Source organism: Lagenorhynchus albirostris, chromosome 20, assembly GCF_949774975.1.
Source record: "Lagenorhynchus albirostris chromosome 20, mLagAlb1.1, whole genome shotgun sequence".
Taxonomy (NCBI): domain Eukaryota; kingdom Metazoa; phylum Chordata; class Mammalia; order Artiodactyla; family Delphinidae; genus Lagenorhynchus; species Lagenorhynchus albirostris.
The window spans coordinates 45,115,287-45,142,148 of record NC_083114.1 but is presented as its reverse complement, the minus strand read 5'-3'; the positions used below and the strand labels follow the sequence as shown (position 1 = coordinate 45,142,148).

The following is a 26,862-nucleotide window of genomic DNA, read 5'->3' as shown; positions in this document are numbered from 1 at the left end:
CTAGAAGCACTAAAATTCTAAGAAAATAAAAGTACTGTATGTCACTAGAAATGGCCACTAGAATGTAAATGAAATGCATTCTCTAGTGAAACAAATTAGCAGCATCAAGTTCACCTGCAATAGGGCTAGGGCTGAAATTGGTCAACAATTACTTCTAAAATCCAGGACCTTAAAAAGGTTATTTCCCCCATCAACCCCAGCCCTTTCCACTTGTTTTCTTTCAGAATTTCAAGGAATCAATGCTTCCAACTGTTGGTAATTACACTGCCTTTCTATGATGATGAGTACAACGTATTTGTGTTCATCTTTCTCTCTAGATTCAGCAGAAATGAACTGGTTACATCCTCACTTAAGGGAGGCTTAAATAGGTGTGGAAATTGGAAACAAAGGAACTTTTTGCCTACTGCCCATTTCCATTTTCCCCTGGGCATCCCCATGCAAAGCCCTCTTGTGGTTCTAACCTCTTAAATCCTGTTGTGTGCGAGCACCGGCCATGCTCTGTCTTGGCATTCGAAGAGAAGTTCTCAAAGGTGTATGTCTCTGCTCATCCAGGTAAGCGAGGTCCTCCAAGTGGGTGGAGCTTGTGGCTGATAAGACAGAAGAGTTTAGTCAGAATACCTAAGTTTAGAAAACTGTCAGTCTGTATCTCCAGACTTCAGAATCAGAGCAGATACATTTACTGAGAATTTGCTCAACTCAAAGTCCTCATCAGTGTCTGGAACATGTGCCAGGAAAACATGTCAAGAGTTGTCTGTGGCTCCTTCACTATCAAATGCCTGAGCTTATAGAGAATACTAGCAACAAGTTGGCAAACACATTAGTACCTGACAACAAAGATTATTAGTTTTTGCTTCTTTTGGGTCACAAATCCCATCTGTATAAACATCAGTGGAGAAATCTGTTCCAAATTATATTAAGCTAGAAAAGAACCATGAAGCTCTATTTTCAACATTTCCCATTCACGGTAAAGAATGAAATATGAAAACATCCTAAAAACAATTTTCACATGTGTGTATATATATGTATATAATGGAAAGGTGGGCACCTGGGACAACGGACAGAGAATTGCCAAATAGCATTTAGGGAAATGCCAATGTCCATGAATTCCAAAGAACGTGTTGTTGCTCTCCGAAGATGAAGGTCAAGTAACAGTGGCTTCCCACTGCGTCTATAAATCCTTTAACCCCTAACCTAGCCATGAAAGAGAAAGAGATGGCACAAGATGGGGGTAAAACGGCACTGCTACATACTGAGAGCTATTGAGTCCAAGAATCAGGAAGTGCTGAAGACAAAAAGCTTTTAACAAGAAAGAAAAAACCCCCAAACTTCCATCAGAAAATGGTTATTTAGAGCTCATACGTGATTAATTAAACCGTTAATTCAATCTGTTGCCAACTATGTAAGATACTGTGCTGGGGGTTAGTTCAGTAATTCCATGACAATTATTTACTGAGAGACTCCTGTGCGCCAGGCTCTGTTCTTGGTGCCCTTGCTGGCTCCATTGCTAGTCTACCTCTGGGACATTTTGGAGTGGGTGAAAGGAAGCAAACTGAGATCACTCTTGGCTGCTGAGCTCCAGTGAAGCAACGTCCACATCCTCAGTCAAGGTAAGACATAACAATAACATAAAGAGGGCTATGATGAATGGCACAAAGTCAGTTACAAAGAGCTCCATGAGCTGAAAAAGAGAGAGAAAAGATGGAGAAAATCGAAGAGAGGGAGAGGGAGAGAGAAAAGAATAAGAACAAGTGCGAGAGACATATATTCCCTTCACCCTTCAATTACCCCAACTGTCTTATTTACCTGGATCTACTGGAAACCCACACAAAAGGAATTTATCCAAATTATACATATAGTTTCTATAAGGAAATAAAAGTCTTTGAAAGCTAGTCCAGGGAACTTAAACCAAGAAAGGGAAGCCAAATGACACATGACACACCAGAGACAGAAAGAGAATAAATATCAGAAGAATAAAAGGTAATCTCGATTTCTGCATTCTGAAATTAAAACTATCCAGAATAGATAACTTTCTAATCTCTTATTTAAAAACACTGGAGACAATTACACCATCCCCACTGGTTCTAATTTGGTTCTGTGAATTAGTTCTTTCTTATGTTTCATACAATCCCTCCTGTTTTAACCGAAGTCTATTTTCTTTTGCTAGGTTCTTTATCCGTATGTGTGTAGCTACCAAAAAAAAAACAAAAAAAAAGGTGGGGGGTGGGCAGCCCCCAGAAGTCCTGTCCCCACAGAGCCCTCCTTGGAACTCAGAAATATTAGCATCAGCTGAGCACGGCCCCTTCACAGAGATGTTTGTTTCAGCTTTGTGGGGCCTCTCCCCCAAGCTTCTACGGTTTAATCGTGCCAACCTCTTCTCGTTTACAGGCTCAGAAGGGGTAGCTGCTTCCTGAAGTTGCTAAGTCCATGATATCTCAGTGTTCTCTTTTACCTTTCCAGTTCTTTAAAACCTCGTTAACAATTCTTTATATATAACATCTTCTGTTAAAATAGCTCTGTGGTTTCTGTCTCCTGGCTAGCCCCTGGCTGAGATAGCATAGAAAATAACAGAACAGCAATTCTTTTACTATGTGATGTTGATAATAAAGCAATATCACAGAACGCAGATGTAAAAGATGTTTTAAAGGCCATCTAGACTAGAGGTCAGCAAACTATGGCCTGTGGATGAAATCTGGCCTGTCGCATAAAGTTTTACTGGAACACAGCCTTGCCTCTTTGTTTAAATAGCTGTTTACCATAGAGTTGAATAGTTTCGACACAGACCATATGGCCTGCAAAGCCTAAAATACTTGCTGACCCCAATCTAGTCAGATCCCCTCCTTTCACAGTTTAGGAGACAGTGAAGTCATTTATCTACAGTGACTCACTTATTCACTGGACAGCCAGGCCTGGAAACCAGCTATCTTAACTCTCAATCCAGTGAGCACTATTTGCATTGTACCCTCCTCTCCTTTTAAACCTAAACAAATCTAATTCTTTCTTAAAAAGCTTATTTTTCATTCCTTCTTCATCTTTGTCACTTTCCCTCAATTCTCTGTTTTTTATGGTTTCAAAGAGCAGTGATCAAACTTGGGCAATAAAGGCCTTGCCAATGCACAGTAAGGTGCCCTGCATGTCACAGACCAATACATCTCTGCACTTCAAAATTTTCTGCAGAAGAAACAAAAGAACAAAAGTCCAAATTTGTTATTTTTTTAGTAAGAAAAATACTTATAAGGTACTTTTTAAGCTGATAAACTAAAGAGTAATATGAAAAGACCAATGACAATGAGAATTTTTTATTTTCTTTTATTCACATTAAAACAAAATTCAAATAAAAACTGTAACAGCTGGATGAGTGATAGAAATTTCTGGTTATCATTATGGCAATATTAATGGTACATTATATGATTTTAAAGCAAGGTTCTAGCAGGGTACTTTTACTAAAATGGTTCTATATGCTAACACACTAAGATGGTTTGATATGTTTTAATAAAAAGAGAATATATATTTCATTAACAGTAGGCAGAATGATATAGAAATACACAACATGAAATGGAGCAAAAAGCTTTGTTAAAAAAAGAAGCCTAAAGTCTTTCCTTTTTATACGTTATATCCATCTATGACTCTTTAAAGATTAAACTATGGGAGATCTATACTTGGAGTATAGATTTAAGTTAAACAGCAGTTACAGAATCCATTTTAATTTCTTTGTATTAAAAAAATCTTCTGGCACAGCCTTCATTTCACAGGTTCAACTTCTTATGTTAAATGAAGAGCTACTGACAGCTTTTATAAAATGTAAATGTTTACTGTGAACTTAACAAGTTTTACTAAACTAAGCTTTACCATAGTAATTCCTAGAAAAATGAACATCAGTTGTTCTATTGCTTTTTTTCACAAAACCAAGAAATGTAGTAAAATATATTTTGGAATCAGCACATTTCTCAGTTCAGATAAATGACAGTAGAAGAAAAAGAAAAAATATTGCAATAACCGAACTGAAAAACAGGTCATTCCTTTACAAGTCCAAATACTCACAGGCAAACTGAACTAAGGAAAAGCAGAGATATTCAGTATCAAGCACTATAGCTCTGAACCAGCCAATGGGGAACTACTGCTTTATTCTAGACTGCAACTGAGTTATGGTTAGTGTTACCTAAGTCTCTTAAAACATTCATTCTTTTTCTTATTTTGGCAATAATATCTTTTTCTCTGATCTCTGAATCTATCACTATTTTATCAAATAATCCAAAATAATTTCTTTACTGCCTCTTTTCCTTATTAAGTTGTTTTCCTTAGTCTTATTTTCAGTTTCTTTCTGCTTCATCATTTTCAAAATTCTTGTCCCTTCAAATATAGTATTTAAAGACTTAGCAGACAAATACTGGAAAGATCAGCCAAGAGATCTGAAATTCTATGCGCTGTGGCCTTTGTTTCACTAATTGTACGTAGTTGTACTCTCCGGCGTAGTCACATGAATCTTTCCTATTTGCAAGCCGATTTCTGAGAAAAAGTCTTTGTCATACTTCGCCAAACATCTCACTCATTGTCAAAATTTGCTCAGGCTACACTTTTTCTGCTTCCCTGATAGATCCCCCAGGCAGAATTAATTGCTTCTCCCTTTCAGCAACCATATACATATATGGCTAATTAGAACTTGTGTTATTCAGCTAATTGTTTACATGTCTGTCTTCCCTCACTAGATTATGGTAGGTTCTTGAGGGCAACTAGGAAATGTCTGATTCTTCTTTGATAACTACATTCCTTTAGAGTAAATCAGAGTGCCCTGCACGTAATGCTCAATACAGAACTAAATTCCAGGCTAGTCCTACTTAGATTTAGAAATCTGTCTGGCTCTATCCTCACCTTCCTTATTGCTCTGCTTAATGTTTAACAGACATCACTATGGTAATATGCTTGGCTCCAATGATATTCATAAAATCTTTCTTCAGGTACTGCTGATCCTTTACTTTTTTCTGTAACACATATCACTTTCTACTGTATTGAATACTATATAAATTACTTATTTATTCTGTTTATTTTACTTTCCCTGGTGAGAATGTAAGTTCCACGAGGGTGAGAATCTTTGTTTTGTTTATTGATGATTCTCAAGTGCTTAGAAGAGTGCCTGGCATATATAGCATATGCTCAATAAGTGCTATTCTAATGACTAAATAATTGTATTTAACATACACGTTGTGTTTTGCCTATATTTAAACAATCAATGAATAACAAATTAGGTTTGTCTCATTGGGTTATCTGAAAGCTAAGGATGAAGGAGGTGGCTATAACAACAATGCCTTGTACATCATCATCCCATAAAAACACCAGTGATAGATCTATAGGGACACATATATTCCCACCTTGTAGTGCTACTCTTACTGTGAAATTGTCCTGGCAATTTTTTTGAGATAATTCTGTCAAATTAAATCAATACTGTAATATTTAATGAACACTTTCTAGATACAAATATAAGAATTAATCAGATAAGTTGAAGTGAACTGATGAAATAGGAAAAACAAGTCAACAATAAAAAGTTTTATGTAAAAAGAAAATGCTTTAAAAAAGTAAGCCCATAAAATCTATGTCATTAAAAATCCTTGTTTTCAGAGAAGGAAGAGGGAAGTGGAAAAAGGGAGCATATATTTTTCTGAGATTTCATCAGATTGGAACAGCTGACTCATTTACAGAATATTTAACTGACATACTTTTTGAATTTAATACACAAGTGGGCAGGAAGAAATCCAGCAGATGACATTTGGTACAAAACATTCCAGAGGCAACTCTGTATTACAGAGTTTGGAATCAGTTTAAATTGTTTCTTCTTACATCAGTTGCCACTAATGCAAACAGATTTTAGTAGCACAATTGCCATTCTGGCTGACCTGAGCAGGGAGCCTGGAATGACACTTTATGTTTGCTACAGCCTGGGCAAGAAGCCACTCTGCTGTTCTTACACCCTTGATTCATAAAGCCAACATTCTGACTGCAGAAAAGCCCATTTCTGATTTTACTCTTTTTGGTAAAATCTTTATTACAGTTTCCGATTGGATTCATTTAAATCCCCCAGGATTCCCATTTTGCATTTACCTGATTCTTAAGATCCTTCTCTTAGGAAAATGTGCAGCACCAAACATTAAGAAGCAGATGGTGAGAGTTTATATTTTAACTGACTTCTGTTGTTTGCATGTTTCCCTGATAGACTCTTCATTTTCACACAAAGCACTGAGGACAGCTGTTGTAAGTGAACATTTCCTGCTTCTCATATCCCTCCAATTCATTGCCAATCTCATTTTAAGACATCAAGGATGACCACAGACAGCCTACTCTGATAATTTCTGCCATGCAACCACAAGTCCACAAGGGTTCTCTGCTTCCTTCCAACACAACAGGCTTAAAAATATGCAATAGTGATTTACATTTTGAAAACAATAAAAGACAGTTTTGATTTTTTCATATTTTACGATTTTAATTTAAAGGTGCATAAACTTCTAAATTTATATTCAGAAAACTGAGCTGCTCCAGGAAAAACCCAACCTTTAATGCTAGACTGCCAAAACTCACCTTTAATCACTTCATCATTCAAGATAAAAGTTTTTATGTTTTCAGTAAATAGTACTATTTTCATTTGTGGTATATGGAGCTTTTAATTGGTACATTAACTTTAGACTTCACTTGTTTAAGAATCTTTATGTTGCTAAAGGTATATAGCTAAATCTAACTGACCAATATATTTATTCAATCAGACCTACTTTCGTAATCAATAAAAAGTACATGATTGTTTAAAAAATTTCATTACATATGTTACTTCAATACACTGTAGTGAGTTAAAATCTCAGAAAATATTAAAAAAATAAATCACCATAAACATTTTATATGTGCTGACTCCATTCCCTGAAAATAAAAGTGTTATAAAAGCCACATATCCTTTCCAATTCTCTTTAAAATCAAGAATTATGGAATAACACAGACAGTTTTACTCTTCAGAGTTCAATCCAGCATCAGCCTCATATAATTCCTTGACAATTTCCTGGTCGTGACAAATGTGGTCCTGTAAAGATGCCACAAAGCTCAAGCTAAAGAGGATGCTTCTCTTCCCCAGGTGGGGAGAAGTCTAGAACACAGCAAGGACCAATTAAACAACTAATTCCCTAGGTTTTTAAAAATGTGATGAAAATGGTATTTTCATATCATTATTCAACATTAATTGGTCTCTAAAATAAATAATTATATCACTCATACTGAGATAAAGTTTAAAAAAGAAGGAAATTTAAAAGCTGAGTTTGAACAAAGCCTTTTATTACTGGCATTCATCACTCCCCAACCCCATTCATATACTTAGAACAATTTAATAAGTAAAATATACTGACTCTTTTCCCTATTTCAAACTCATCTCATATTTGAAATCATCAATCATTCCTGTTCACCAAGGAGATGTGAGTATTTGATCTTCCCCCAGCTAGGGGAACCACTTCTACGTACATTAGAAAGTAAAGGAAAACATATATATCTAGAGCTAAAATGAGAAGAGAGGACCCTCCTGAGCTAATACAATTTACTGTAAAAATTGATTTAGGTATCTAATCACTTAAGCTACTAGAGACTGTGGTCTTATCATATATTTACACACATTATACAGTCAGCAGGTGAAAGTAATTTTGTCCTTCTACATTCTGGAAACACTTTCAACCTATAATCTATTAAATTTTGAAAATAATTGAGTCGTTTGGTTTACTTTCCTGCCTCTGTGTGAGGATCTGAAACCATGGTTTCCAGATACAGAACATGGTTACAGATACAGATACATGGTTTCCCATACAAACTACTCCTTGACCTATGACTTGCCCTGTAGGCAATAGCAGGTCTGTTTGTATTACATTCAACATTGACAAGAAATAATTCTCTGATGAAGTATTTTGTTCAACATAGTCAGTAAGTGCTCCTCCAACAGTATAAAATCCTATTCTCCAGGACAGATCTATTGAAGAAGCATGATCAGTACTGCTTAGGAATCTGAAAAATCTCTGCTAGCCAGAAAGGCCAGTGTTATGAGATGACCACTGTGATAGATGAAAAACTAATCAATAATTAAGGTTTATCGGAATAACAATTTAGACTAATATTATCCCTTTTATTTATGTTTTAACATGAGGTAGGGTAGAAGGAAAAAAAGAAGGAAGAAAGCATTTAAGTATGTAAGGAAGTATTTTTCAGTACTTGAGTTAAAATAAACTTCAATAACAAAGAAAAATCAGTGTTTTATAATACTTGATATAAACAGTTTTACTTTCTGTTAAAATGATTTAAAAAAAATGGCACCAAAAGCATGGTCCACAGAAGAAAAATCTGATAAATTGATGTCATCAAATTTTTTGTGTTTCAGATGAATGGATAAAGAAGATGTGGTATATACATACAATGGAGTATTACTTAGCCATAAAAAAGAATGAAATAGTGCCATTTGCAGCAACATGGAAGGACCTAGAGATTATCATACCAAGTGAAGCAAGCCAGACAGAGAAAGACAAATATCATATGATACCACTTGTATGTGGAATCTAAAAAACGATACAAATGAACTCATTTACAAAACAGAAACAGACTTACAGACATAGAAAACAAACTTATGGTTACCAAAGGGGAAAGGGAGGGGGGAGGGAAAAATTTGGAATTTGGGATAAACAGATACACGCTACTATATATAAAATAGATAACCAACAAGGACCTACAGGGTACTGTATTCAGTATCTTGTAATAACCTATAATGGAAAAGAATCTGAAAGAGCATACAAATATATATGTATAACTGAAACACCTTGCTGTACACCTGAAACATTGTAAATCAAGTATACTTCAATAAAGGAATAAAAATTTAAAAAAATTTTGTGTTTCAAAATACATCAATAAGAAAACAAAAAGATAAGCAACAGAGTGGGAGAAAATATTTTACAAACACATCTCTGATAAGGATTCGTATGCAGAATATACAACAAATTCTAACAACTCACTAATAGGAAGACAGACAGCCCATAAAAAATAGTTATTTCACCAGAGAAGATATATGAATAGCTAATAAGCACACAAAATAAACTCAACATCATTAGTCACTAGGAAAATGCAAATTAAAACCACAAGACAGCATTTCACATCTGCTAGAATAACCATAATAAGAGGTAAGATAATAACAAATGGTAGACGGGAGGTGGAGAAACAGGAGTCTCCACACACTGTGGGTGGTGCAGTCGCTTTGGAAAACAGTTTCGCAGTTTCTTAAAAAGTTAAACATAGATTTACCCTATGATCCAGCAATTCCAATCCTAGGTATCTATTCAAGAGAAATGAAAATATGTATCCATTCAAAGACTGGCACAAGAATGTCCATAGCAGCAGTATTCACAATAGCTAAAAAATGGAAAAAACCTCAATGTCCATCAACTTGGTGAATGGACAGATAAAATGAGGTAGAGACGTACAATGGAATACTATTTGCAAGAAAAAGGAACAAACTTCTGATACACCTTAAGTAAATCATCCAGTTCTTGAAGTTATTTGGATATTTTTAATCAACACTAAAAATAGGTATTTCTTCAAAGATCTAGTGATGTCACCTAGGACTGCTATTTCTAAACCAAAGACAAAGGAAAACCCTTCTAGAAAGACAAGAGCTTAAATATATACTTTATATGTATTTTAAGTTGAGGTATAATTTATATACATAGTGTACATAAATCTTAAGTATTTGGCTCAATAAATTTTTATCTGTGTATACACCCATGCAACCACCATTCAGATCAAGATATAGAAGGCTCCCTTAATTGATACTCCCACCAAAGGTAACCACTACTTTAGTTCTTCACCACAGAAGTGCCATAGTTTGGTCTGTTTTTCTGAACTTTATATAAATATACATACTTCATATAGTGTGCACTCTCCACGATGTTGTCTATAGCAGTAGTACATTCTTTTTCATTGTTGTACACAATTCATCAAGACTGTTGATGGACATGTGGATTAATTTCAGCTTTTGGGTATTATAACTAAAACTGATATGAACATTCTTATATTTGTCTTTTGGTGAATATAAGGACTTATTTTTGATGGCTAGTCTATGGAGGAGTGGAATCGCTAGGTTTTAGATAACATGCACATATAGCTTTATACACCTTTAACAGATCTTGCCAAGCAGCTTTACAAAGTGCTAATGCCAATTTATTAATATACCCCCATCAGCGATGTATGACAATTCCAATTGCATCACATCCTCACGAACACTTGGCATTGCCGTTCCTTTTAATTTTTTTAGGTATGGGTATAATGGTATTTCATTGTCAAGAACTGTGAAGGATCTGATATTTTATCCTACTTGTAAGCTAACAAGCCTGGATGCTTGAGGAAGAAGACATGAGACATCTAGGTCATAAATGAAAGACAGTTTATTACTCAGAGGAGTAACAGTAGCCAGAGTATCGACATTGTGTCAGTTATGAGCCCCAATTCCCACAGGGTCATACAAAGAGGGCTCGGTGAAACTCGCAGGTGCAGATGGTTGTATTGCAAGAGAGACCCTCTGTGCCTATAGACTAGTTTGCATTTTCTAGGATTTTATATAAGTGTAATCATACAGTATGTACTTTTTAAAACTCTGGCTTCTTTCACTCAGCATTAACTATTTTGAGATTCATACATGTTGTTACAGTATCAGTTCATTCTTTTTACTGAAGGGTAGTAGTCACTGTAAAGATATGCTTAATTTGTTTATCCATTCACCTGTTGATGGGCATTTGGGATACTGACAATTTGTGGCCATTACAAATAAAGCTGCTATGATTTGTGTAAATCTGGGTAAGAACATATGCTTGCATTTCTCTTGTATAAATCTTATTGATTTTTGACCTCACGTCTCTTACATATATTATAATCACATGTAGCTATATAATATATATTATATTACGTATATAATATGAATATTTTATGTATAATATATTTTTTTTAAAGAATCATAATATTAACGTTTTACTAAGAAGAGGGGAAAGTGGCTTTTCCTTTTGTGTTTGAATCTGAATTTTTATTTTATATATATTATATAATATATATGAATCTTTAATTTCTAGAATATGTCAGCAGGAACCACTGGGCAAGGAGATTATAGCTCATTTCTTGTTTTGTTTTCTGCTTTATATCTCTGTATTAAAAAATCTAATAAATGTTATTTTTTAAGGTAAAAAAGAAGATCTCTCAAGCCACTCTCTCAACTCTATTGATATAACCTGGCAATTCAATTCACTATAATTTTGCACAATACCAGAAGCTTTTAACTATTTTCTCTAACTCCAGGCTTTTGCCCTTCAGTCTATCTTATAAGGGATGGATACGTACAGTCATTCTTTTGAACTGCAAACGTGATAATATGGCTCCTGTTTAAACTCACTATCAACAAAGTAAACCCAACATAACATCAGAGTGCATAAGGTCTTTGGCATCCCTTTCAACATCATTTTCTACCATTCCTTCCATATACCCCAGGTCCTAGTCATGGAGAAATACCAATTATATGCCAAGTTTTTTAACTTCTTGGTGCCTCCTTCCTCTTTCTTCTCTTAGTCCTTCTAGTGAATTCTTATTTGTCCTTCTCTATGATGTTTTCTGTTCTTCTCTACCCTACTCTCCCCTTTGCACTTAGATGCTTCCTTCTCTGTGTTCCTATGGTACTTCATAAATTACTGTATTATAGCATTTATCACACTGTAGCCAAGTAGGTTACCAAAACAACAATGGATGTCAGTTAGAATTCCCTCCTGTAATTCTCCAAAAAAATCTTAATATTTGCTTCAGTCACTGTTCCAATGGATATGCAAAAAGTTACCGAAGTACAATTGTAGCCACAAGTATGTTGACGACTACAAACAGTGAAGTTGCTAAATGGCAGTTTGGAAAAATATACCATGAGAGGCAGTTAAGAAGTCTAAAAATTTAAAAATTGAATAATTCCCTAAAAGTTGACCACAATTTAATAGATTTTATTAAGTAACTAGAATAACAGTGCTTACAAGATAAAATTCTAAATAGACAAAAATCTTACAATCCATATAATGGAAGAATGTACTCTTCACCTGATAAAATACTGCTTGCTTTTTAAAGTTTTTTAAAAAACATATTTCAAATTATACTTTTACCCGGTGATTAAAATACCTGGTATAGAAACCTGGGTTCTATACAGTCAATTTCTTCAATATCTATTAGTTAGAGAAATGTCTGATAACTTATTGATGCTTCTGACAGCTGCCTTATGACAATTTCTGGAAAGCAACAGTGTTAGAAACCTTTAGAGACAGTGAGGGATGAATCATATCTGTCTAATTAGTCCTGTACAACTTTTTGTAAAACATAAAGTTAGTTTTTGCATAGGGTAAAATAATGAATCTTTACAGACACTTACTCTCAAGAAGGGAAAAGTATTTTATAATCTCTTTAGTGAACTAAAAAGAGAACAAAAGAAGCTTATACCTCTGTTTCCTACTAAGTGCTCAGTGTTCTTCTCAAATAACAGAGCCAGAATTCTCTTAGAAATCACTGCAGCTTGGTTAAGAAGTAAATTGGGATGTACCATTAAGGCTGGTTGCTATATTTTCCATTTTTATGTAAGCAAGGATTTAAATGCTTCTCTTTTGGATAGATTGAATTTGCCTAGCAATTTCTCATAAGTTATAGCAGTCTAGGATTCTAAAAATGATGTCATGGTTGGGGATCATCATATTTAAAAGAACCCAGGAGAGAAAGTTTTCTGTCATTATATAAAAGTGAATAATCTTGAAAAATTAATATTAAAATCGTCTGCAGTTACTGATCTTCCAGATGAGCCATGCTCCTCGTAATCACATCTGATGACAGATGCTGATGGTCTCCAGAGGACGGAACAAAGAGTAATGGTTTAGAAAAGGTACAGAAGGGAGATGGGAAAGGCAAGAAGCATCACACCATCATCTGCGTAACATAAATAATTACATCTGGAAAGAGCTCTTGACTACAATAAGTATTTTATTATCTTGTGTCAGTGAGATAAACCCATCCTGACACTCATCAGGCAAGTAAGAAAGACAAACATAACTTTGATTTTGTAGCATGGACAAAGTCCAGATGATGATGCATTTTGAAAATGTCAGAATGCCCAACCGTTCTGCAAAAGTCTTGGTCTGAATTATTAAACAGCAACTTAGCTGTATTAAAAATATCCCTTGACGTAGTTCTGAACAGCTGCTAAAGAATAATGGCTCCATATTCCAGCCACTTATTATCTGTATCATCCCCTTATGACTGAGACTGCTAGTGGTGTTTGAGTTATTCTTTAGCAATGTAGGTACCTGATGATTCTACTGTGGTAAGGTAGCCAGTGTACTGTGAAAATACTGAGCTCTTCGAATGGGGAAGTTGAATTCTTGCCTGCTTGTCACTCTCTCAAACTATAGGTGATGTTTCTGGTAATATAAATTCGACTGAAATATACTTCAATTTAATAATGTTTTTAAAATTTTATTTTGGCTGCACAGCGCAGCTTGTGGGATCTTAGCTCCCTGACCAGGGGTCAAACCCAGGCCCTTGGCAGTGAAAGCTCAGAATCCTAACCACTGGCCTGCCAGGGAATTCTCAAATAATGTTTTTGAAAACGAAAGTTTTTAAAACCTAAAATCTCAAAGTGAAATCATCTGAAAGACTTCTGACGTGAGAAAAGACTTTTAACAGCTTGACAATATACTTTATAGGTTCTCTTTTTGATTTTATGTGTTTTTATTTTATATTCATATTTTGGTTTTCTTTTAAGATTTTTTTGATGTGGACCTTTTTTTTTTTTAAAGTCTTTATTGAATTTGTTACAACATTGCTTCTGTTCTATGTTTTGGTTTTTTGGCCGGAGGCATGTGGGATCTTAGCTCCCTGAGCAGGGATCAAATCCGCAGCCCCTGCTTTGGTAGGTGAAGTCTTAACCACTGGACTGCAAGGGAAGTCCCTATTTTATATTTATATTTTGGAAGCAGAACTAAACAATCACTTAAAGAACACAAACCTTCCCCCAGGTTCAAAAAGATATACACATGTATATTACCCAAACATAAAAGAATAGCTTAGTTGAAGAAGATGAATGGAAAATTTAAATACTGTGAGAGCAGAATTTATCTTCATTTCAATATATATGCCAATAAAATGGTGATTTAAAACAAATAAAACTTACCTGCTACTGAATTTGGCCGTGGCATAAGATAAAGAGGAATAGACTGTACTGACTGTGATAAAACTGTTTCCAAATTCCTCTCTGGGATCTTATTCAGACTATAGGTGGAAGCCGTCATGTTTTCATCTACTCGATATAAACAGGAATCCATGCTGGATTTTTGAGACTGCCAAGGCTTTATGTTTCCTCCAGATCCTAATTCTTTACTGCTTTCCCCAACGTATTTTGTGCGTTCCATGTTTTCAGAATAGCTTGTCAAGGTAGCTGAAGAAAAGAATAAAGTGAATTAAAAAAGAAAACCAAACCTAGAGGTTAATCTGTTTACTACTCTCCAAATACATGACTAGATAATGACAATATCAGAAACATTATTTTTAAAAAGTTACTGATGATCTCATCTCCATCATGAAGTTTAAACAGTTGAAACCAAAATATAACTCTCACACAGGTTCTCTCTCAAAGATTTACTTTTAACAACTCTATTTGAATGAATTAAATTCATATATCAGTGCCAAAGGGCCTACAAATAGGGCCCATCAATGGTAAAAACTGTGGAATTTCATCAAAAGGGAATGTACATACTTTTCATGGATTGCTGGAGAGCCCCAGAGGTGTCAAAAAGATCTTTATAGTCTTTTTACCCTATATTTTTCCTTCCTGGCCCTTTATATGAAACAAAGAATTAGAGAATATAGAAACATTCCCTAAGTAGATGCTAATATAGGAGAAAGAGTCTGTCTAAGTAAGGAAACACTACAAGGCCTCTGTTTTTAATTAAAAATTCAGTTCATATATTTATCTTTCAGTCATAAATAGCCCAACGGATCCTAACCTTTTTGCCACCAAACACAATGTTACACCTTCCCCAATGAGATTTTATGGGTTCTATAGCATACTGTATAATTTCTAAATATGTTCAGTGATAATATATAGGTGTAAATTTATATTACGTGTGTATGTGTCTGTGTGCGTTCTTTTTAAACAGATGCATGCTTCTTTTCCTAATTTCTGGAAATTGTCTTATTACTTTAAAATATATTTAAACATTTTTCTTTCTGTAAAATTTGACTGAAGTATAATTTCATTTGGTGTAAAGATGTGGTGATTCAGCTGGCTTTTAATTCTTAGCTAGAGGCTTGGAGTTCACACAGCTGCTAGGGTCAGTATGATGAAAGCTGGAGAATGTAAAACTTCTGTTTCCCGGAGGACTTGTCTACATGTAAAGTGTCTGTTAGTTAACCCTTTGCCTTTCATGGTTTTTTTTGGTGGTGTGTCCCAGCAGAAGTTTTTAATCCTTAGGCCCCAAATCAGAGCTGGCTAAGATTCACTTGTATCTGTGTGGTCTTACCCTGGTATATATTCCAGAAATATACCCCTTTTCTCCAGATAAACCCTGAGCACATTCAGTAGGCTCCAAACACTGGAACACGACACCTTTAAAGGTCTGAGCAGGTAGTAATGGGTTTCACTATTTTCAATATTTCAAATAATTTGTAAGTAATAATATGTTTTCAAATAATTTATAAGTAATAATATGTTGACTAGTTACCTAAAACATTAAGCTTCTATAAACACAGCTGCAATTATATCAAGGGTGATAACATTAGTTATCTCACGTTGAACAGAAATTTTGGCATATATATATATATATGTATACATATCATATATATATATCATACATATATATACATTTGATAAATAAAAAATGAGATAGAAGCTATTGGATAATGAATAGAGTGATGCTGAAAAGTTTTTCAAAAATACAGGGCCTATCAATAAAAATTATGAAAGTCCTCATTGGTGGTGAAAAGATTTGAGAAATTTTGAATTAGTTCATGGTACAAAGAATTATTCATTGGCCTATGGACCCTATTTTATCATTTAAATGATAAAGTTTATAATAAGGAAGGGCTTCTATGGTCATGGTATTTAAAAGTAAAGACAAGGAAGACATCCAGTTTCCCAGTGTGAGAAGAGCAGTGATGTCATTTTGCACTACAACTGTACTATCTGCATGAACCAAACCTGTTATTACATAGTTCACTTGTTTTTCAAACCCAAAGTATCCCTTGTCCTTTTTCACTGGAGAGAAATGTATCTAGTCCCTGGCACACAGTATATGATCAACAAATATTTGTTGAGAGGATGAATAAATTAGTTTTATTGGATGCTCAATGGTCCAGAACCATTGGGGCACAGAAAGAGTGAAAACAGACAACTCACATAAAATACCAGAAGTAAAATCCTCTGGTTAACCATTCCCATTTAGGAATTTTGTACATTTCTGCTTCATTGATGCTTTTCACAGAATATGGTGACTTTTAGTTTATTTCATTCACTTATCTAGCCAATAAAATTTTATTGAGCAACTAGTATGTGTCAGACTACAGTGGTGAACAAGATAGGTCCTAAATCTTTAATCCCAGAAAAAGGACAATCCTGTGGCAAAAGAGGCCACACACAGAAAAAATGAAGAATCACAAAATGAAATGCTATTTTCTTTTTCTTGGGGTACGCGGGCCTCTCACTGCTGTGGCCTCTCCCGTTGCGGAGCACAGGCTCCGGACGCGCAGGCTCAGCGGCCATGGCTCACGGGCCCAGCTGCTCCGCGGCATGTGGGATCTTCCCGGACCGGGGCACGAACCCGCGTCTCCTGCATCGGCAGGCGGACTCTCAACCACTGCGCCACCAGGGAAGCCCTGAAATGCTATTTTTAATAACAACATGCTAATGTCTGCACATTAGTCAATTTTATGGATGCTCCTATTTTACTCAACCACTCCTCTAGAGTGAGAACTTATCATATCACTTAAAGTCAACAAGGTGAATGAAGCACCAGAGAATGCAATGATATTTTGGTTCATGCGGCTACTAAAAGTTTCAAAAGTCTAAAGCCCAAGCAGTCTATATGTCAGACATTGGCCTACATAAATTAAGCACCCCATGTGCAAAGTTTCTATGAGTGGAGTTGAAGAGGAAGACATGGCCTCTCATTGAAAATTATACATATTTGTTTTCCACGAGACCTATTCTATCTCCATTTTAATTCTCTAGACCTAGTCATTCCCATGTGGAACAAAGAATAGTGGGAAATATTGAGTTGTAAGTAATTAAGGAGATTTTCCTGAGAATTTCTCCATTTTCCTTCCTTGATATAGAAAAATAAATTGCTACCTCAGTAGAAAGAACTGCTTACATGGCATTTCTGTTTATATTGCCATATAGGCCAGGAAGATAGTGTGAGGAAGTAGGAATTACAGGCTTATAAACAGGCTCATTGTGAATAAAATTAGCTCCATATATTTAAGTTTTATTGAGGTACAATTTACATACCATAAAATGCACCCATTGTAAGTGTACACGGGTACAAGCACATTTGCTTGTCATCTATAATAATTAAAAACTGATAGTAGGGACTTCCTTGGTGGCACTGTCATTAAGATTCCACGCTCCCAATGTAGGGGGCCTGGGTTTGATCCCTGATCCAGGAACTAGATCCCACAGGCATGTCTCAACTAAGGAGCCCACCTGCCACAACTAAGGAGCCCATGTGCTGCAACTAAGAAGCACTCGAGCCACAACTAAGGAGTCCGTGAGCCACAAGTAAGGAGCCTGCCTGCTGCAACCAAGACCCGACACAACCAAATAAACAAACAAATAAATATTAAAAATAACTGATAGTAGTAATTTTTATCTTGATTCACTACTTTGCTTTTGCTGATAAAAACTAAATTTTTAATGCTGGATAATAGTCTTAGGTCATCTGTTCTGAGAGAGAATTATTTTAGAACCATGCACTGTTTTGTAATAATTAGGACCATGGGTTTTGAAGTTATACAGACCTGAACTTGAATCTTAGCTTTGCCTCTTAATATCTATGTGATCTGGGACCAATTATTTTTGAATCTCAGTTTTCTAAGTCTAAGAAAGATTGTTATAGTATTATGTAAGACAGAGTTAATTTACAGCTAGACTGGGCCAGCCCTACACTTATCTCTGGGGATGCCTGGAACTCTGGTACTGACTCTTAGCCAAGATAAGGTCAACAGGGATAACTAATGATTTATAATTTGCTGTTTAAAGTTTGAAACTCCCCTGGTAGCAACCAGGTCTAGTTGTTTATTGACAGCTTACACCTGGACTACTTAGACAGCCTGGCTTAGCTATGTGACCAGAGGGGCATAAAAAGCTTCACTGTAAACTTCTGGGGAGCTCTCCTGAAACCAAGATTCCTTATACAAATCTCGGTGATTTATACTCTGGGGACAGGCACATCCTATTTGATTAAGAAGGAACCTGGATATATATGGAATCTAAAAAAACAAAAATGGTTCTGAATAACCTAGGGGCAGGACAGGAATAAAGACGCAGATGTAGAGAATGGACTTAAGGACACGGGGAGGGGGAAGGGTAAGCTGGGACGAAGAGAGCGAGTGGCATGGACCTATATATACTATTAAATGTAAAACAGATAGCTAGTGGGAAGCAGCCGCATAGCTCAGGGAGATCAGCTCGGTGCTTTGTGTCCACCTAGAGTGGTGGGATGTGGGGGTGGGAGGGAGACACAAGAGGGAGGAGATATGGGGATACATGTATATGTATAGCTGATTCACTTTGTTATACGGCAGCAACTAACAACAATGTAAAGCAATTATACTCCAATAAAGATGTTAAAAAGAAAAAAAGAACGTGGAGAACTGCACTTGGGAATGGATCCTCGGTGCTCGCCGGCATTCTCTTTCGCCTGCTGTACTGTATCTTTACTAAAAGCTTTTTGTAAGCATTTTTCTGCAGAGTCTTATGTACCCTTTCAATTATCTGATCCTGTGAAACCTTTAGAACTATTTTCTTATAAGATGATTGTAAGGAATAAGTAATGGTACCTGCCTCGTACTTTGTACTCAATCAACGGTTGTTGTTACTATTATTATTATTATTGTTATTTTAGTTAGGTCAATTATGCAAAAGAAATGCTCTGTTTGGTCTCCTTGATCAATTTAATAGGCAGTATCTAGACTTCTTTAACGTATATGCCATGCCATATAAATATAATGCTACAGCTACCAAAAATTTATTAGTGCTAAGTAAGTAGAAGGTGGGAAGGATGACAGAGTCACTGGCACAATAACTGGAGAAACTTAGCAGTGAAGATACAATTGCACATTTCTGAAAACAGGTTGGAGAAAATATAAAAAAAACCTCAAGTTATCTAATGTTCAAGTTTATGACTCAGGGAGGTGATTTTTTAAACGTGAAAATTTGGATCAAAAAAAGAACATACAACATCCTACTGGAATATATGTTACTAAACGAACAAAGGTCTTTGATGAGGAGTTTCTGATTTTGCTTTTTAGTTACTAATGTGAAATACTAGGAAAACATAATCACTGAACAATGAGCAAAGCTGTAGATGTTTCATCTTCCCAGGTGTTAAGTGATATAAGGCTAAAGGATATAAGAACAAATTTGGCAATAAATCAGAACCTAAAGAAAAAAAATTCTGAGATTTAATTAAAAGAGGGAATTCAAGAATTATACCTTTCTGGGACTTCCCTGGAGGCACAGTGGTTAAGAATCTGCCTGCCAATGCAGGGGACACAGGTTTGATCCCCGGTCCGGGAAGATCCCACATGCCCTGGAGCAACTAAGCCTGTGCACCACAACTACCGAGTCTGTGCTCTAGAGCCCGCGAGCCACAACTACTGAGCCTGAGTGCCACAACTACTGAAGTCTGCGTGCCTAGAGGCCGTTCTGTGCAACAAGAGAAGCCACAGCAATACGAAGCCCACGCACTGCAATGAAGAGTAGCTCCCGCTCACCGCAACTAGAGAAAGCCCGCGTGCAGCAATGAAGACCCAGTGCAGCCAAAAATAAAAAATAAACAAATAAATTAAAAAAAAAGAAATTTAAAAAGAATTATACCCTTCTGGAAGGAACTGTGATCTCCGATAAACAAAAGGCAAGAAACATGCCTAAATGGATCCATGCTTAAATTCATTTTGCTATGTAACACCATACCAAAACAGCCCATTATTAAAACTTAACATGAAAAAGGAATAGGATATAAAAATGATGTATATCTCACAGAGTTTATGATTATCAAGATTTTTGCTCGAAGCTATATAGGAGCTTATATATAAGCTAATAGGAGATTATATGTAGTTGGTGGTATTTAACTAGCCACATATATAAGACCATTACACCATTAAAGTTATACCAATAAAATAAAAGAGTAACAAATATGGGGGCTTCCCTGGTGGCGCAGTGGTTGACAGTCCGCCTGCTGATGCAGGGGACGTGGGTTCATGCCCCGGTCCGGGAAGATCCCACATGCCGCGGAGCGGCTGGGTCTGTGAGCCATGGCCGCTGAGCCTGCGCGTCCGGAGCCTGTGCTCCGCCAACGGGAGAGGCCACAACAGTGAGAGGCCCGCGTACCACAAAAAAAAAAAAAAGGAAAAAAAGTAACAAATATGAAATTACATTGTAAACACCTGACAATCATGTCAGTGACATTTTACCACATATTTAAGAAAGGTTGTGAGTTTGAGGAAAGGGAAGCTATGACTGGAACAGAGAATGCTTTCTGTGGTAAAAATTAAATTACATCTGGGGTGAATCTAGACCACATAGAATCTAAGAAGTTACAGTTATTTACAACCTTTTAGAATCTGAGAGAGGAACTTTTTACATTAACAATACTTAAAAATTCAGGAACTCTGCATTTCTAGTATTCTGATTCTTATAACTAGAATTCTACATATTTTGGCATGCTATAAGAGTGATACAGCAGGCAACACTGAAATTCTGATTGCTATAATTACAAAATGTAATCATAAGGAATTCACACTGAACTGACTGATATATAAAGAAATCAAAAATAGATAATTTAAATTAATACATTTAATAACTTTTGTGCTTTTCGCTGACAGGGCAAGATTTAAATATGGAACACTAATAAACAACAGACCATCTTGGAAGTTTTTGTTTGAAATAATTAAGCAATATTTAATTTGGAAAAGCAGATGTTTCTATAATCAGCAGGGAAAATACTTGAAACATATTTAACAGTTAAGGTAGGCTAGCCTTGAGATTCACAAGGTAATAACAATATCTTTGACTATTATTACTTATGCCATATACAATTTTCTTCCAAATCAGACTGAAGTGAAAAAAAACTAAAGGGAAACAAGTCATTTCTCAAGATAAGCTGCTCACATATAATTCGATAACTACTCTATAGTCTTATGTAATTTTAGGAACAGACATTATTCTCTTTCTTCTCTCATTATTTTACAAGTAAATCTGTTTCAGTATTTATACACATTAAAGAATGGAAGTTCATTATTCTTCAAATTAGCTCTCTTATCCACAAAGGCACTTATATTTACAAGGAACACAATTTTGGAAATTTATCAGAAAAAAAAAATGAGGAACACTGTCTGCTATAAGTCAAAGCAGGATCTCATTTTTAATTTTCCGAACATTATGAACATTTATTCTGAACACTCACTGACATGTTAAGCTTCCACTTTGAAAGGTAACTACTTGTAAACGGATTTTATCCAATCTGTCAGTACCATGCCTTCTGCTTGGATGAATGTATTTCTAAAGCTATTTTTTAATGTATGGCAGAATAGATGATATGCAGTTACAGACACTCTAATAAGATCAACAGAAGAACCCAGGAAGAGGTGTGGCTGGGATTATAAAAGTCACTGGGCCAAAATGAATCATAAAGAGAATTTAAGAGAATAAGATTAGTCGATGGAGAATTCTAATCTCTATTATTTATTAAAAATTTAATAAAGTTCCATCTTGTACCCAACGGTCACTCTAAACATTCTAAACACCTGTCAAAAAGTAAAGTGCCAGGTCAGTCCTTTATCCCCTGTCCTTCCACACTTAAGCTTTCTTTCCTTTGAGCACCTACTATGCTACCATATGTCAGTCACTGGACTAGGTGCTACAGATACGGATGAATAAGACACAATTTTGGCTAACAAGAAACAGTCTAATGGTGAAAAGCAGGCTCCAAAAGTAATTATAATACCATGTGTTAAATGTAATGGTACAGATATGCACAGGTATTACTGGGAACACGGAATAATAATATGTATTGGATAGGAGGTGGAGTGGAGAAGTGAAGAGAGGTGGTGGTAGTAGTGGTGACAGAATACTCAGGGTGAATCTTAAAACATATGTAGGAGTTAGTCAAGAGGGAGAGAGGAGATTACAAGGCAGAATGATCAATATGAGCAAAAGCACAGAGATGAAAAAATGAATGTGTCAGGTAACAACAAAATCGAAAGTTGCCAGAATAATATATACAAGGCCGAAAGTAGTGGGCTTGAAGGCTGGAGAAATTGGCTGCGGTCAGATCAGGAGAGCCTGGCCTTTATCTGCTAGGTAAATGGGAGTCAAAGGAGTGATCTGATCAGATTTGATTTTCAGGTAGTTCACTACATCTTATAGATAACAGAATCAAAACAGTAATTGTTTTTCAGTTAATTCACTTTGGTGGCTGTGTGAAAAACAGACTTAGGACAAGGCAAAAAACGCAGAGAGAACAGTTAGATTTGTATTAATCTAGGTCTAAGATAATGCGGACTATCAAGGCAATGCTAGGAAAGATGAAAAAACATACAGGGATGAGAAATACAGGGGGAAGGAAGGTGGGAAGGACTCTCCTCTTGGCTTTCTAGCTTGGGTTCCTGGGTAGGTAGTGATGTCATTGTAAGAGGATATTTTGGACAAGTTTTTGCAAATAAATCTGAAAGAAAAACCATTACTAAGGAAAAGAGATTCAGAAAGAAAAAGAAAAAAATTTAAGTCCTATAGTATTAAATACACTGAAATAGTAGTTTAAAAGATTGACATAAAGAAAATAACAGGTCTGAAATATTTTAATGGCAGGTCCTACCTAATAGTCCAGAAACAGGTAATTCCAATTTTCTATAAACTATTTCAGAGGTTAGGAAAAGAGGTCAATTTTCATCATATTTTATCTATGTATTTTATTTAGTTAAAATATTTAGCTATTTAATGATAAGACCTTCATAATGACTTCTCATATAAAGTAAGCACAAGTCAGAAATTATTATGTTACATACTGAGGGTACATTAAATTATTAGACATGAATCCTGCCTTTTAGGAGCTATATAGTAAGTTTTAAAATCAGGAAATGTGAGTCCTCCAACTCTGTTCTCCTTTTTCAAAATTGTTTTGATTATTTGGGGTCCTTTGAGATTTCACAGGAATTTTAGAATGGGTGTTTCTATTTCTGCAAAGAACATTGTTGGGATTATGACAGGGATTTCACTGATTCTGCAGATTGCTTTGAGGAATATTATTTTAACAATATCAGTCTTCCAATCCATGAACACAGGATATATTTCCAATTATTTAAGTCTTTTAAAATTTCTTTAGCAATGTTTTGTGGTGTTTAGTGTAAATGCCTTTTGCCTCCTTAGTTAAATTTATTCCTAAGTATTTTATTCTTTTTGATGCTACTGTAATGGAATTGCTTTCTTAATTTTATTTTTTTTTGGTTATCCATTGTTAGGGTATAGAAATGCAACTGGTTTTTGTATGTTGATTTTGTATCCTGTAACTTTGCTGTAAAAATATTCTTTTTATCAACTCATTATTTATTTAAAGTGAATAAATTCACGTCGATGTATATTCATTTAAGTACTAGAGATATGCTTAGTTGACATGGCATTAAAATATTTGCAATAATATCTAAACAAATAAATATTTTGATTTGATAACCTTTAGAAGGAAGCCAAATGAGGAAAAAATATTTCATTGTCTTTATTCCTTTATCGTTTTCACTTTCCTAGTCTCTTCAGCTTCTGTCATTTGTTGAACAGCCTCTCCTCACCCCTTCCTTGAAACTTTTATCTTCCTTGGCACTGGTAACATTATACTGCCCCAGTTTTTCTCCTATCTGTCTGACTACCCTTTTTCTGTATCTACTGGCTCATTCTCACACCGCTCACCCCCTGCTCAATTTGAACATGCCCTAAGATTCTGTGCTCAGTCTTCTTTTCTTCTCTTTGCATTTCTTTGTCTTCAGAGTCTTCTTTTCCCAAAACTTTGCTCACATGTGACTGACTCCCCTTAACAAGTATACAACAGGCAATAATACGAAGAACTGAGAACCACCAAGAAACTACTAGTTCAGTGAGGGATAAACTTTTTCTGAACCACTTCTGTTGGTAGACAGATGATGCATGTGAATTTACAAGAAGAAGTAGAAAGAACTTTTTCTATTCATCCATTCTTTTATCAGATAATATCTTTAAAGGACTGGTTAAGCAGGGAGAGATACCTCTCATTTTGTTTACCCTTTATGTCTCTCTCCTGTACCATTAAAAAGAAAAGGACACATTTTATATATACAACTCAGTAACTCAAAAGCAGAATTTCTGAAAACCTTGAGCTTGTGTAATTATTTTAAAAAGAAAAAAAGACACAAAATCCTTTCTTTTTTAATGATTAATATAAAAACCAACTTACCAATGATACCGCTATCTCTGCTTTCAAGGGTGGAGGTTGGACTAGTGACAGCCCCATAGCTGCTATCCTTGGCAGTTGCATTTGTACTGACTTGCGGGAGAGTAGAGCAGGGGCTACTGGCTGGTGGAGAGGCAGTGCTGCTAGTCAAGGTGGAACAGGGACTTATCCTCTGGGTGATTGCTGAGGTCTGAAAAATTTAAATGAAAAATGAGATAAACTGATCAGCTGTTAAAGTAAAATATATCTTATGGTAAAACAATTTATGGTAAAACAATATATCTTATGGTAAAACAAAAAAAAATTCTTATGCTTTGATAAGAAAAAAAAAAATTCACATGCACAACTTTTACATCTATTAGGTTCTGTTTGTTTTTGCCTTCCGGGATAAAGCATTCTGTGTTCTATAATTAAGGTGAAACTTGATAAATTTAACATGAGCAGAGACTGGCCTGTTTTTCTGCCTAGGAAACTCACAGTGACCAGTAGTCTTTATCACTGCTATGAACTAATAGAGGAATTTATTAATCACAAAATTTTCTTGCTATTTTCAATCGAAATTTTTCTGAAGGCTTGGAACTTTTTCTTGCTAATAATTTTCTTTGGATAGAAAAAAAATATCTCTGCAGCCAAAGAGAAATAAAAATAAAGTTCTTAATGCAAATAAATGGGTTTTTTTGGATACACAGGTGGTTGCTCAGAGGCAATAAATGAATGCAGGGAAAATGCCTTATCTAAAAGTTTGTCAAATAAAATAGATCAAACAATATTAATTAATACAAAATGAAATAATTTCTCTGTAGAAACTGATTACAGACTGAGATCACTGAGTGATTCTTACTCCTAGAGTTACCTCCTTTTCACATTTTTGATGGGAAGTAATGAATAATCACCAAAAAGACTGATGCTAATATATTCTGGTTTACCTAATTTAATTAAATTTGCTTTTTTAGCTCTTTCTACCCAAATAAATTAATGAAATAATGAATGAAAGTCTATGTTTTTTCAAACACTCAAGAAATGTTATCCTACCCTGATACCAAAACCAGACAAAGATGTCACAAAGAAAGAAAACTACAGGCCAATATCACTGATGAACATAGATGCAAAACCCTCAACAAAATACTAGCAAACAGAATCCAATAGCACATTAAAAGGATCATATACCATGATCAAGTGGGGTGTATCCCAGGAATGCAAGGATTCTTCAATATATGCAAATCAATCAATGTGATAAACCATATTAACAAATTGCAGGAGAAAAACCATATGATCATCTGAATAGATGCGAAAAAAGCGTTCGACAAAATTGAACACCATTTATGATAAAAAAAAACCTCCAGAAAGTAGGCATAGAGGGAACTTACCTCAACATAATAAAGGCCATATATGACAAACCCACAGCCAACATCGTTCTCAATGGTGAAAAACTGAAACTATTTCCACTAAGATCAGGAACAAGACAAGGTTGTCCACTCTCACCACTCTTATTCAACATAGTTTTGGAAGTTTTAGCCACAGCGATCAGAGAAGAAAAGGAAATAAAAGGAATCCAAATCGGAAAAGAAGAAGTAAAGCTGTCACTGTTTGCAGATAACACGATACTATACGTAGAGAATCCTAAAGATGCTACCAGAAAACTACTACAGCTAATCAATGAATTTCGTAGAGTGCCAGGATACAAAATTAATGCACAGAAATCTCTTGCATTCCTATATACTAATGATGAACAATCTGAAAGAGATATTAAAGAAACACTCCCATTTACCATTGCAACAAAAAGAATGAAATACCTAGGAATAAACCTACCTAAGGAGACAAAAGAGCTGTATGCAGAAAGCTGTAAGACACTGATGAAAGAAATTAAAGATGATACAAACAGATGGAGAGATATACCATGTTCTTGGATGGAAGAATCAACACTGTGAAAATGATTCTACTACCCAAAGCAATCTACAGATTCAGTACAATCCCTATCAAACTACCAATGGTATTTTTCACAGAGCTAGAATAAAAAAGTTCACAATTTGTGTGGAAACACCAAAGACCCCAAAGAGCCAAAGCAATCTTGAGAAAGAAAAATGGATCTGGAGGAATCAGGCTCCCTGACTTCAGACTA

At 35.4% G+C, this 26,862-nt stretch overlaps 1 protein-coding gene across 1 annotated transcript in view; it reads right to left on the bottom strand.

Annotated features, from left to right (window-relative positions):
* The window catches only part of TANC2 (tetratricopeptide repeat, ankyrin repeat and coiled-coil containing 2), a 361,552-nt gene that overhangs the window by 123,729 nt on the left and 210,961 nt on the right, over positions 1 to 26,862 (bottom strand). The window contains exons 7-9 of the mRNA XM_060133247.1: positions 24,747 to 24,933; positions 14,225 to 14,488; positions 462 to 587 (exon numbers count right to left, since the gene is read on the bottom strand). Coding sequence (XP_059989230.1) covers positions 462 to 587; positions 14,225 to 14,488; positions 24,747 to 24,933 — 577 coding nt within the window. The remainder of the gene's footprint in view (positions 1 to 461; positions 588 to 14,224; positions 14,489 to 24,746; positions 24,934 to 26,862) is intronic.